Below are 15,129 nucleotides of genomic sequence, written 5' to 3' on the forward strand. Positions count from 1 at the left end.
TTTTGGGCGTAATGCGCTTGAATTGTCACCGGTGGTGAAAAATGGATTCTCTATGCGAATATTAAACGCCAAAATCAAATGCTCAGTACTAAACAAAAACCACTTCCCACCCCCAAACTTGGATTTCATCCGCAGAAAGTGATGCTTTGCATTTGGTGGGACAGCAAAGTAGTAATTCATTTCGAACTCCTCAATCCACAGCGAACTGTCAAGGCAGAGATCTATAGTCAGCAACTGGAACGTTTAAATCAAGCCCTTCATCAGAAACGCCCTTCACTCGTCAATCAGAAAAGTGTTCTTCTTCTCCACGACAATGCACGTCCACAAGTGGCACTTTTGACGCAACACAAGATTATAGAGTTGGGTTGGGAATTTCTCCCCACCTACCATATTCTCAAGATATGGCACCATAAGTTTACCATCTTTTTCGTTCGCTGCAACACCATCTTAATGGGAAAAAATGTGAAAGGTGTTAAAGAGGACATCCACATGTTTTTTTTTTTGCTTCAAAGCGAAGTGATTTCTTTAATCAGGGTATTAACAACTTGATTGTAAAATGGAAAAGGATCCTCGATAAGAATGGAGACTATTTCATTTAATAAATGTTTTGTTTTGATATATAAGTTGTTCAGGTTTTTTATCTAAAAAAAGCGACATTAATTTCTTGACGACCTAATAATTTATATTAATAAAGACAAATCAATAAGAAATGTTTTGTGTTATAAACCAGAAAAAATGAAACCTGTATTGAGCCTTCTGTTGAACATTTTCAATGTTAACGAAATTTTCGAGCATAATTTAGAGGTCTCTAACCTTTCGAAGTTAATATTTTCATAAGTGCATCTTTTTTGGAGCTATTTGTTGTATAGAAATTAGTATATTTACTGTTGGGTGATTCTGGAGTTCCATGCGCTTTATAAGTTCATATGCTCACGACTAAACTATTCTGGAGACTTTAGAAGTTAATAATTTCTCAGCTAATGCATTCTGGACCTAACAGACCTTTAAAAGTTCATATACTTTCAAAACATTTTAGTTCTTATCCATAAAGCTAAAATCCTTAATAATCTACACATTAATGAGATTTCGCCTTAGTGGTATATTCTCCTCTGATCCTCTACTTCTATTAATCCGTAATATTAGCACAGTGTTACTCTAAACACATAAAAGAAGGATTAATCTTTAATATATCTCACTTATCTCAGGTTCGTTATTTAATATATTCTTACAGCCTCGTTAGTAAATGATAAATTTTTTAACACCCACTGTTCTTTGGAAACGTCTTCTGTGAAACATACACCAAACTTACGATTTATTTTAACTGAAATATAAACTCTTAGTCACTTGCTGTAATTATTCGTAATTTGTTTAATTAAGGCAACAAATAAACGTGATCGAACTTAAGAACCAACGCTTATAAGGAATTTAAAGTTTTATAGGAAAGGTCCCACAGTTGATCAGAGGTAAATTTAAAGACTTCAAAAGCTAACATATGAGGTTCGATTCCCCACAATGGACAAAGAGAAAAGATAGCCCATTGTGTAGCTTTGCACTGAGTCAACAAACACACATATGTAGAAAAGGAACACAGTTTATATATTCAGGGGTAAAATCCAATAGTTGTAAACATAAAACATAGAAAATGTTTTATCACAAACTAATACGTAAATTTTCTTTGCAGATTTACTATGGGTTTCACAACAAAAATTATGGTCTTCTTAATTACTTTGTTCTTAATAAACTCAAGTGATGCCTTTAAACGACCACTTTTTAATGGAAGCGTTTTTGGAAAGAGGACTGAAATTGGTAAGTTTTTCTCTTGTCATTTTCTGAAAAATCTGGAAAAAAGCATGTAAATTTGAAAGTTGATTATACATATATATTATATTTTTGTGTGTTTGGCAAATATATCCAATATGTGTTGCTTTCAGAGTCTATCTTTTAATATTTTGCTTCTACTGTTAGAACAATCTCAAACAATACTGCCCAAGAAAAGAAGATTGAAATAATATGCATTGGTGAAAACAGGAAATTTAAAATATATAAATTAATTACGATGTTTCGAGCGAACGGTTATTTTGTTAAGTAGTCGCACTGTTATTTCTACTCGAGAAAAAGGTTTAACATCTAAATGTATTCTACAATATATTTTATAATCAGTAATATCCATATTACTTAAGTTAGAAACATATCTGGAAATACTATTATTTCAAGTAAACTTTTTTAATTTAGCTTGCAACCTAAATTAGCATTATTTAACTTTATCAACTCAAATTAATGAAGCTCTAAACAAAGCACTTTAACCTAATTAAATAGCTTAAGTTAAACTAACCTACCAACATTTTAACTATATTAAATTCAATTTGGTGAAGTTCCAAACGATGAACATTAATTTAAGTTATTACCTTAAGTGACATTTTGGAATTTGTAGTATAAATAAACAATTACCCCCAATTAAACTATGTTAAGTCAAAACCACAATTAACGCTTATAAATCTTAATATCTAAGTATATATATATGAAACAATACAAAAATATTTTAAATATTTTAAAAACTCTTTATTGTTGTTAATCTAAAACAAAAAATACAGGTTTCAATATCTTCAAGGACACTTTTCAGTTTCTATAATAAGAGTCTCTCTGCTAAAACCTGCTTAACAATGAAAAAACTTACGGCATTTTTTACCTTAAAGCTTTACATATGTTTTATATTATCTTTATTTCTTAAACTACATAACATTTAATGTGGTTTTAAATTTATTAATAAAGTAATTTTCATAAAATAATATCTCTTTTTTTTTTGTTCACAAGAATACCAAAATGAAAATATTTGGAAAAAACGTTCTGGTAAAGTATGATATTTTTCTATAATACAGTTATTAACTTATTAACGTGTTTGTTAACAAATAGTGGGCAATTATTTGCATTTTTCACATGAGATTTATGTAAATCTATTCTGTTTCTCCAACATATATTATACCCCAGTGGCACAGCGGCATCTCTGCGAACTTACAACACTAGCAATCGGGTTTCGATACTCGTGGTTGCCCACAGATAGCCCATTATGTAGCTTTGTGCTTAACTTCAAACAAAACAAATAACTCATATATGTTTGCTTACAAAAATACAAGACAATACATAAATAGCATTATATGAATTACACACACATATATATAAAGATCAAATATTTTATATAGTTAGCAAACGAGTAAGCAGTGAATGATTTACGCAGTTTCGTGCTGTGAGCCAATTAGTTATTTCAGTACTTTAAATCTGAGTTTGTATTTGAACGAAGTGCAAGAAATATGAAATTAACAAGTACGTGGGAAATTTCTATGTAAAACATTTTTACTTGTGAATTTTTTATATTGAGTTACGTAAAACCGTGGAACTTATCGAACTTGTAGACGAAAAAGTCAAATGATTTTTTATTATTAAGTAGATTGGTTTTGCATTTTTCTTTTTACTAAATAATCCAAAGTAACAAGGCCAATAATAGAAACCTTTACAACAGTATTGTTTAAGAAAAGGAAAAGTAGTTATACAACTAAGTGCTAGGCATGATCAGCCATGAATTGACGACAATTCAGGTCCAAAAGCAGTGAAGATCTTAAATTACACCAAAGATGTAAAACTACTGACTAAGTGATACTCAACCAAAAAGAAGAAACACAGATGGCCAATTGCAGAATTCTATAACATGCTAGGTATACGCTACTTAAACGCTTTTGTTTTGTAAATTAATCTTGAACTTGATTGAAATAAAGGGAGATCAGATAACAACTATATTTTCCTGAAGAGTTTGGGAAAATAACCAATTCAACAAAGCAAAAAAGATATTGTTTTTTTCAGAAAATGGCATTACAAGAAAATGTGGTCGTAAGTCTCCCGTCAACAAGTGGAGAAAAATGCAGGGACATGTGTGTGAAAAGTAACAAAATTTGTGTGTTTAACTATCACAACTGTCACAAAATATTTTATAATGCTTTTTAAATGATATTTGTCTTGAATTTTTATGCTACTTGCATTTTCTAATTTGGAAATAAAATGTCAAACTATCGTTGCAATGTTTTCTATTGTTGAGCGGGTTCTTTTGGATTACTTGGTATAAATAATATTTATTTACAGATCTACTTCAAATACAAAGGCTCATATAACGATTAACAAAACTTCCGAAAACTAAAGTAATCCTAACTCGCAATACAAAACATACTTGCATAATTTTAATCAAAGACACACACTAACCCTCATTGTCTAACTCTAACTGAATCAGTAGCAATAACTTTTATTGTCTAAATGGCACTGGACTAACTCAATCATTAATTCAGTGCTTCACTGATTCTCGTATTCATATCGTAATCGTCTTATATAATACTTACTACATGAAATTTCTGGGTCATAACGTCATCACCATTACATAATTATGGCTCCCTGTAGAAAACAAACATCAAAAATATAGCTTACAACGATATTACAATGTTAAATACTACAGTGTAGTAAACTAACCATTAATATACCATAATAAAAGTGTTTAGAAATTATGAATAGTGTAAATTATCATGCATAAATGCATGGTCCAAGTGAATCCCAGCGGTTGTGAACAGTGTTAAACATTCAATAATTTGAGTGCAATTAAAGTAGTATACTCATTAAAAGTATTGGTTATTCAAGATTTATTCCTTTTCTTGTGTTTCCTGTTACAAATCTTAGAAAATTACAAAGACAAAAGTTATTAATTGACAGGAATAATGAATTATCAGTTTGTAGTTTTAGACATAAGTAGATAATAAATTCGATATTACATCACTACAAGAATAACATTCACATCTTATTTACTAGCCTAATGCAGGTTTCCAGTGTGATATTCTCAGATTGCTCTGATTTCTCCCAAAGTAGCCTGCAGGAACCCCAAAAACAGGAAGATTGGTCAGATACTGCATTGCAAAGCAGTACCTAAACGGACTCTTAATCAAAAGAAAGAGACTGGCCACAGGGTTGTAAACAATCACAATCTTTATTATAATCAAATAGTCAAAGTTAAGTTAAACACTCAAACAAATGCTTGTGTGATCGACTGAAGAGAGAGCTTTATTAATGCTCTCTCATCAGTGTGACTAGTTATTTGATGCTAAAGGCAAAGCTGTGATAAACCCAATCTGTAAGTCTGAAGAGCCTCTACCTCAAACAGAGACTTTCAATAAGCTATATTACCCCCTATTTCTCTATATGCCTGAATCTTAATATTAATATTAAAATACGAATCTATATTAGGAATATAGTACAAATTTTATTTTAAACAAAGAAATAATAATAATATATACAAAGCTCTCTTTCCCTAAGCACACGCACACCTCATCCACGTGACTGAGGGCTACACTCATATGAACAAAGAGTAGATCAAACTTCCAAGTAATCCCATTGTTCGACACTAGACCAGACCATTGCTTCTACTGTAGCAAGGTCTTTACTAAAGATATTTTTCTAAAGGAAAAACGACCTTGGTGAACTCAGACAAATTCGTGAATAACCAAGATGAAAGAAACTTAGTAGACTTTTAATTGGTAGTACTTTACTTTTGTTTAATGATATAATAAATTTTGGATGTAATTATTTATGTCTTTGTTTATTTGTTGGTAAGCTTATAGCTAAACAATTAGCTATTTGTTCTTACTGTTCTGCAACCGGTGAGAAGGTATAATGTATTTCAAATATTAAATTAGCTAAAAGTATATATATATTGTCAACAGATGGCGCAACCATTGAAACAGAGGTGCAGTATGTCATATGTAAAGCTGTTTGGGAGACATGTTCTCAGTGGTTTCCCAGCTACATTGAAACTGTAAAAAAATGATGCTACTGGATCTGCGAAAACATATTGTGAGTTATGCATCTTTGTGTTACCTCTTGAAAGTACAATAAATCATAAATTCCTATGGAAAATATGCTTTAAAACATTTAAGCTATAAATATCTTTATAGTAGCTTTACTGAAAACAACTAACATGGATTGGTAACAAAATTTGTATAGGAAGACAAATCAGTCTGACTTAGGTTTTTAATGAGTCAAACATTAAACACTAACCAAGTCTTGACAGCAATAACAAAACAATACATAGATAACTGAATCTTATGGTGAGTTGACTGCGATGACGATATCCAAAATATATATAGGTAATTTAATTCTATAAGAAACTACAGTAGATAAGGTAGCAATGTCAATACCATATGTAGATATTTTAATTTGATTGTGCATTTGGGTGGGTGAGATAACAAGACCATATATAGATATTTATCTTAATCTTATGGTACAGTAGGTAAAGTTACATTCATAGCTATAATATTTTAATATAAACAATGTACATTTAACATTTATAATGTAATTTAAATACATATTTTGGGTTTTGTTAATTTTTTACTGGTATAAACAATCCTGGATGTAAATAAAACCGTTAATTTTTGTTTTCTCAACAGATGGCGCTAAATCAGCTCTTCAGATTTGATGGTTCTACAATCTTGGCTTTATTTAACCAAATACTTGTAATACTTTAACGATACAGTTCAATTAAAACTTGTTCTTGCACTACTTTCTAACTAGTAATTGAGTTATTACCTATTTCAGAATCTTATTTAATGTTCAATTTTACTGTTCGTTCATAGCAGTAGTTCCAGGAAAAAACAGATATATGCTTCAAAACAATACAGATAAGTATTTTTTTAGAAATCACAATTTGAAACTATAAGTGACCTAATAAGAACATAATTCCCTTTTCACACAGAGGTCGAAATTCGTGGTGTAATTTACATTCAGCTAATGAAATTAACTCACATTTTTTTTATTTTTCACAAAATTCGATGTGTTTCATATCCACCAAAATATTATAAGCAACAATAAATGCGTCAAGTCGACTGATTGACACACAGACATCTTTCGACAAAAACTGCATCAAATACGTTTATTTATTACTAAGTTTTCGTGAACTCCACAGGAACATTGCGCGTATTTATTGTTATAAGGAATTTCATAAGGACATTTTGGTTTGAAAACATTTGTTTGGTTTAAGAGTTCAGTTAAAAGTTTCCCTTGGTTCCTCAAGACTGTTATACAATCATAAAATAGCTTTTCACGTATCCGTTCACAGGTGACATTTCGAACAGTAATGAGTATTAAGCATAATTGAAATACTAACAAGCGAAAAAACTTTAATTTGAGATTTTTGTTATTTAAAAATAATATATGACATTACTAATTTAAAAATCAAACTCTATCATATTAACGAAAATTAACGAAGATAGAGAATTCGCCAAGTACTTTACTTGGTCGGTTAGAGCACATAGCTCCATGTGACTGGAAATCGCCACTTTGTACGATTTATACCCATGTCATCCACTAATACAATCAATGCTATATACTAGCAAAGACGATATCTATTATTCTTTAGCAATTCATGCACAAAAACTGCTGGGATAAATATGTAAGTTACAGTAAACGAATAGAGAGTGATGACATGTAAAATGATAGAATTATTCAGAATAATTCGAGCGAAACCTAGTAATCATGCATGAGATAAATGGGAATCTTTGAATATAATTATCAGGTGAGAAAAGGTGGTATTTAATTTGTTCATATGAATACTAGGTGAGAAAATTTGGTGTGTAATTGATATACTGAGCTTTAGAATGTTGTTTTTGAAATGATAAGCAGTTGGGACAAGAAAAATACAATAGTGAAGATTCCGAATCACATGAAAAATACACCATTAAATATAGAGTATATCAAGAAAAATAGATTGGTGAGGGTTGTATATGACGCAAAGAACAGACTTTTAAGGATTCTGAATGACAAGAAAAATACACAAATCATACAGCATCATTCCCTCTGTATTTCTCGTGCCATTCAGAATTCGAACAAGTGTATTTTTCTTCATACATTTCATATTTACTGGCGTACTTTTCACATTATATGGCATCATCACCAGTGTACTTTTCACATTATACACCATCATTACCAGTGTACTTTCACACTATACACCATCATTACCAGTGTACTTTCACATTATACAGCATCATTACCAGTGTACTTTTCACATTATATAACATCATTACCAGTGTACTTTTCACATTATATAGCATCACTACCAGTGTATTTTTCACATTATATAGCATCATCACCAGTGTACTTTTCACATTATACAGCATTATTACCAGTGTATTTTTTACATTATACAGCATCATTACCAGTGTACTTTTCACATTACAGCATCATCAGCAGTGTACTTTTTACATTATATAACATCATTACCAGTGTACTTTCACATTATATAGCATCACTACCAGTGTACTTTTCACATTATACAACATCATTACCAGTGTACTTTTCACATTATATAACATCATTACCAGTGTACTTTCACATTATATGGCATCACTAACGGTGTACTTTTCACATTATATAGCATCATCACCAGTGTACTTTTCACATTATACAACATCATTACCAGTGTACTTTTCACATTATACAACATCATTACCAGTGTAGTTTCACATTATATGGCATCACTAACGGTGTACTTTTCACATAAAAGAACATCATTTACCAGTGTACTTTCACATTATATGGCATCACTAACGGTGTACTTTTCACATTATATAGCATCATCACCAGTGTACTTTTCCCATTATACAGCATCATTACCAGTGCACTTTTCACATTATACACCATCATTACCAGTGTACTTTCACATTATACAGCATCATTACCAGTGTACTTTTCACATTATATAACATCATCACCAGTGTACTTTCACATTATATGGCATTACTACCAATGTATTTTTCACATTATACAGCATCATCACCAGTGTAATTTTAACATTATACAGCATCATTACCAGTGTATTTTTATATTATACAGCATCATTACCAGTTTACTTTTCACATTATACAACATCATTACCAGTGTACTTTTCACATTATACACCATCATTACCAGTGTACTTTTCACATTATATAGCATCACTACCAGTGTATTTTTCACATTATACACCATCATTACCAGTGTATCTTTTACATTATACACCATCATTACCAGTGTACTTTTCACATTATACAGCATCATTACCAGTGTACTTTTCACATTATATAACATTATCACCAGTGTACTTTCACATTATATGGCATCACATTATACAGCATCATCAGCAGTGTACTTTTTACATTATATAACATCATTACCAGTGTACTTTTCACATTATATAGCATCACTACCAGTGTACTTTCACATTATATAGCATCATTACCAGTGTACTTTTCACATTATATAACATCATTACCAGTGTACTTTTCACATTATATAACATCATCACCAGTGTACTTTTCACATTATACAGCATCATTACCAGTGTATTTTTATATTATACAGCATCATTACCAGTTTACTTTTCACATTATACAACATCATTACCAGTGTACTTTTCACATTATATAACATCATTACCAGTGTACTTTCACATTATACAACATCATTACCAGTGTACTTTTCACATTATACAGTATCATTATGTGTTATACAACACCATTGCAAGTGTACCATTTACTACCAGTGAACTTCACATCCTGTGTATTCCGTGTGCTATTTATATCATACAGGTTTGTGTATAGCATGCAAAACATACTGGTAATGATGTTGTATAATATGAAAAATTCACAAAGGACTATGCTGTGTTGTATGAATCATACAAAAGAATTATTCGAATAGCATGAGAAATACAGAATAATACATACAATAATGTATTGATGATGAGGATGTTTTACATGAAAATTGAATTGGTATTGATGATGTATAACATGAAAATCGACTGTTAAAGGTATGCGTTGCATGAAAATGAATTGTACACATACACATACAACGTGTAACATGAAAAAAGAACAGAGAATGGTACTGCATGACATGAAAGTACACTAGTAATAATAATCTATAGCATGAAATATACGGGATGGTTAATATAAAAATTCACTGATAACATGCCATCTTAGAAGAGAAGTACAAGAGAAATGCGCGAAATAAAAACGCTACTTTTCACATCTTACTGCTGTTGTGGTTTTACTGTGATGGTCACGTTCATCAAAAGATGGAGTTTACAGTAGATGAATGGATTCACTGGTTTTTATGTTACAGTTATTGGAGCTGGAAGAAAGAAAGACAGCAAATGTGTGAGAAAAAAAAGCAGGGTTACGATTGAAATGGAAAGGATACATTGAATTATAAAGGAGCGAGTCCAAGTTTAACGTATAATTGACATAGCATACAACATACAGCTGATACTGTTACAGTCATGAGTGTTGTTTACACAGCGAAAGAGAGAGGCAGAATATGTGGGATAAAATTTGCACATAAAGGAAAATAGACAGAATATGTATGATGGAACTTACAAAGGAAGGAAGAGAGACAGAATATGTTGGATAAAATTCATTCCAGAAAATCAATCAGTGTTATTTAACCAATCGGAAACAGAAAATGGAAAAAAAAAGTTATATTCTAAGAAATCAAACATTTTTATGTATAACCGAAAACCGAACATTTAAAAATGTATATTCCATGAAATCGTTATTCAATCAGCCAGAATGAAATCAAAAAGCATGATAACTTCTGCTTCTTCTGTTTTTGGAACAAATAGGAACAAATTAATAAAGAGAAGTAAAAAATTGTTTTGGTAAGTCGCTCTAAAATATTTAAAATGTTAATACAATACATTAGATGTTAATGTTAAGAAACACATCTCTCATTTAGCAGGAAGTTTATTACTACATTACATTTTAATATTAACAAATCCATCTTTCTTTCAGTGGGAAGACCTGTTGCTACATTGGTTTTTTAATCTTAATAAATCCATTTACTTTTTTGGCAGGAAGATCTATTGCTAGTACCCTGTGAGGGTATCTAAATTATTCATGAGCATTTGAAATTATTTTTATAACTCTGGACTCATTACTGTCTTCGTGTGGTACAAACAAAGCAGGTTGGAAACTTAAGATATTCACATGTATTTATAGAAATTTTAAGCACTGAAATCTTTTATAATAAACTACATTTTTTATAATACAAAATATAACTATCGCTCTTAAACATTTACATTAGACAGTGTTGCTATCGTTACCATAAAAACCCGACATTCCTGTTTTACTTATATGTTGCATGAACCAATTCTAGCAGCTGCCATTTATTCTAATCTTGTGATGTGATTCGACAGAAATAAGTAAGTAGTATTTGAAGATGATCGTTCAATATACTAAACAGGACTTATTTCCAAATATATTACAATTTTTCGTTTGTCATTATCTCTCGATTGTTTATTGATCCGTAGCTGAGTATGATAAACTATGCCGTTGTTGTTGACGAATTTCAACAGATGATTCCGGAACGGTGCACATCCTTAGGGAACAAAATGATATATTTAAATTCCATTCTGCTCCTCCAGTCAACTTCCAAATCAAATTGGTGAAGAAAGTAGGGTAGCTCTGTTACAGGTGGAAAATATTTAGTATGTCAGAGTATAATTGAAGCAGAATACACATTAATGTTGGGGTACTAAATGTATACTTGATCACTTATGATTAATTATTCATGTATGAAAAGTGGTTGTATTGGACGATACACAACTTCAGGTTGACTGAATTACGTCATGAAATAAACTTTACATTTTTATTTATATTTATATTTTTCATATACAGATGAAGCTCCGCATTATTTATCAGTCACTCTGAAAATATGCCTTTTTCTCTGTGTAAAGTATTTGTTTTAATAAAAAACATACACAGTAAGTACGTTTTAGCACTTCAGACAGTGCTACATGTAAGATAAACATTAAATTATTGAAGTAAAAAAGCATAAGTAGCAGAGGAAAGTTCTTTTGGATATTGTTGTGGACAATAGCCAGATCAGCGTGGACTAAATATCATTGTTCAAGCCTACTGTGGCTGGTTGTTTAACTGGGCACGTCTTCACAATACTCTTTTAAGCAACTCGAGCATATATCAAATAAGACATTGTGGTGAAACACCGTACTATGTTGACGATATGTTACTCTTGAGTTGTTACTAACTACATGAAATAAAAAGTTCATTGTTTTATTCGATGTTTTTTATTGGTGGATGGTTACAAGCTACTTGAGCTTTATCAGCTGAAGTGTTGTTTTGCAACATGAAATAACTACGATGTTTTACTCCGTAGTTTTTTTTCTGACGAACTGTATCAAGCTACTCCAGCGTTATAAGATAAAGTACTGTTTTACAACACAAAGATAACATTATTAAGGTTTTTACGACTGCCGTCATTTATAAGATTTATTAAACGAACAAATGATCTGCACATAACTTCTTACATTTAAGTTTTGCTTCAAGTAACGCTTTTCATGATAGGAAGAAATCGAAGGGAATAAAATATATAAATCCCAAGTCCGACAACATGATTCCGTTCGGAAGGTGAACACCTCTTTTCTTCAGGGATGAAATGAAACAGGAAGTATGAAGTGTTAAAATGAATCAAGTGATCTTCATTGCCGTTTTGATTTAGCGAAATCCCCTTTCTTCAGGGGTGAAATGGGAAAATGAAGTGGTTTTCAATGAGGTTATAAATATCGACGTTAACCTTGTTTGAAATTAATGAATAAAGGTTATAAAGATATTGTTAATTTGAGTAGCATTAAAATAATAATAATATGGAAAAAAATTAATAAATAGCAAAACAGTTCCTAAATAAAATAAATATAGACATTTTTCATCTGGAAATATGTATATGATTGGTGGTAGAAATACAATGATTCTGGAATGAAGATTACTGAGGTTGAAAAATAATGATTCTGGAATGAACGTAAGTGAATGTTGAAGAACAATAATTCCAGAAGGATGGTGATTGAATATGAAGAGTAATGATTCTAGAATGAAGGTGAATTCCACATGAACGAATAGCATGCAAAGCGAAGATTTAATACTTTATCTACTTAGTTCCAAATATTTAAATACCTAAAATAACCAAATCGTTCATCGAATGTTGATGCTCATTGAAATGATGGGCAAGATATTTTCTCATTCCAATTAATCTATAAAGTGTTGGACAACAGATATTTTTTTTATTTCATTTAATCTATAAAATGTTGGACACCAGATATTTTCTTGTTTCAAGTAACCTATGAAATGTAGAGCAACAAGATATTTTCTTGTTCCAAGTAATCTATAAAATGTTGGGCAACAAGATATTAGAGACATTTAGACACGCCTGCTGTTTCTTTGCCTTGTTGTAACATTATTCTTATTACCGCGTGATAAATAATTCGAGTTAGTTCTAGCGCTCTGTTCACTTATTAATAACAGACGTTATTAGTGATGGGATATTATGTCATATTTGTTAGAGCTTTGGCACTAGAGTTACAAAAGAAAAGAATAACGTAATATAAAATAGTCATGGAAAAGTACGTTCAAGGATTATTAATGAGTATGTGCTGATTTGTTTCATATTTATCATTTCTGTGGTCCTTTTTTGATTTTTTTTTTTTTTGCTCTATGCTATACCTTGCTTGCTGTCATAAATAGGCCTTAATTTTATGCTTAAAATCTAGAAGATTTGCCTCAACGACCCAGCTTATTGCACAGTGATACACAGATCATTTGGAGTTTGTGTCGAACCCGAACCCATTAGATTTCGAAGTAAACAAGCACATCAGGTATCTGCACTCTTCTTATCCGAGTTGAGGTTTCATGTCTTTATGAATTATCGATAGGTTCATGTTTAGAGAACCAGAAGCAGACCAAATGCTCAAAGCGTCATCTTTAAATATGGTTTTTACAGTGAGGATTTGTCTATGGTGTGGTGGAGGCGTCATTATCAATGGACGTATTGTGTTTCTAAAGGAATGCATTTACTTTTAACGATATATATTCATATCGGACCTAGTTGCACAACCTTTCATAAGTGCAATCCGACTAAACTTTTTACTGGTGCCGGATAATGCTCAATATCAAGATTGGGATGGTCAAGCGTGGGCAAGAACAGCAGACTCTTTTTCTGGTGCAGGATAATATTCAGTACCACAATTGGAATGGAGAAGCCTGAGCAAGACCATACTCTTTTTTTTTTTTTTTTTTGGTTGCAGGATAGTGTTTGGTACCAATATTTGGATGGTCAAGCGTGAGCAAGAGAGTAAGAACAGACTCTTTCCTCGTGCAACTTGATATTCGGTAACTATTCGGTAGCATGAATAAAAACTTTAAATAGCTTTATGTATCATGTGCTGACCAATAAGATGGCTTTATGTAAGATGAACTTACGAACAAGATGACTTTATCTAAATCACGTCGAATAATTCTGAAATCACCACTCGACTTCGGAGAGCTCGACGTTGTACTATCTGAAGAATAGACATTATTATTAATTAAATGATCATAAGTGTGTCCCACATATAAATAGACTGTTTCAATATCACGTGGGTTCATAGTTGTTATTAAGTACACCATTTTACCAACACTGGCCAAGGAACAAAGCATGATCCTCACATCGTCATCAGTCAACTATTTCCCACATATAAAGAAATTGTACTGACATCCTGGGAATTAGTACGTGTTACTGAATATATTTTTGATTAAATGTGAGTATTTTAGAACATTCAAATCCCTTAGTTCTATCCACTTGGAATAAGTAAGCTCTATAGGTTTTTATCAGCGACTTACTGTCAGTGAACTTGAGTCATTAACTTCTTTCGGTGAATATTTGGTGCTTCTAAAATATATTATAACTTCAGCTCTGTTGTATATTTGGTTGAAAAATATTCAACACCTGAATATTGTTTTTGTGTAGTATAAAAGGAGAGAGAGAGAGAGAGAGAAGAATTGCAAACTTTCGTGAACTGTTCAACAGAGAAGATTACCTACTTTCGAAAAAATCTTAATTTGAAGCTGGATTTTGTAATTTCTTTTTCGTATCTTTTGTTATCAGAATACTTACTGTAAAAAAGGTTATTTTGCTTGGTTAAAACCACAATTAGAGATAAATACTTTCTATAATCCTATATTTCTTGTTAACGTCGATACCACAATGGGAGATAAATACTTTCTATAATCCTATATCCCTTGTTAACGTAGA

At 31.2% G+C, this 15,129-nt stretch overlaps 1 protein-coding gene across 2 annotated transcripts in view; it reads left to right on the forward strand.

Moving 5' to 3' along the window:
- Positions 1-5,851, forward strand: part of LOC111087430 — a 14,054-nt gene extending 8,203 nt beyond the window's left edge. Inside the window, exons 3-6 of one of the 2 annotated variants that reach the window (XM_022394032.1) lie at positions 1,682-1,806; positions 2,812-2,847; positions 3,853-3,931; positions 5,748-5,851. In XM_022394032.1, coding sequence (XP_022249740.1) covers positions 1,682-1,806; positions 2,812-2,847; positions 3,853-3,931; positions 5,748-5,763 — 256 coding nt within the window. In that variant the 3' untranslated portion in view covers positions 5,764-5,851. The remainder of the gene's footprint in view (positions 1-1,681; positions 1,807-2,811; positions 2,848-3,852; positions 3,932-5,747) is intronic. The other variant, XM_022394033.1, reaches the window with a different exon arrangement.
- The last annotated feature ends 9,278 nt before the right edge of the window (positions 5,852-15,129 follow it).

Source organism: Limulus polyphemus, unplaced genomic scaffold (assembly GCF_000517525.1).
Source record: "Limulus polyphemus unplaced genomic scaffold, Limulus_polyphemus-2.1.2 Scaffold2144, whole genome shotgun sequence".
Lineage (NCBI taxonomy): Eukaryota > Metazoa > Arthropoda > Merostomata > Xiphosura > Limulidae > Limulus > Limulus polyphemus.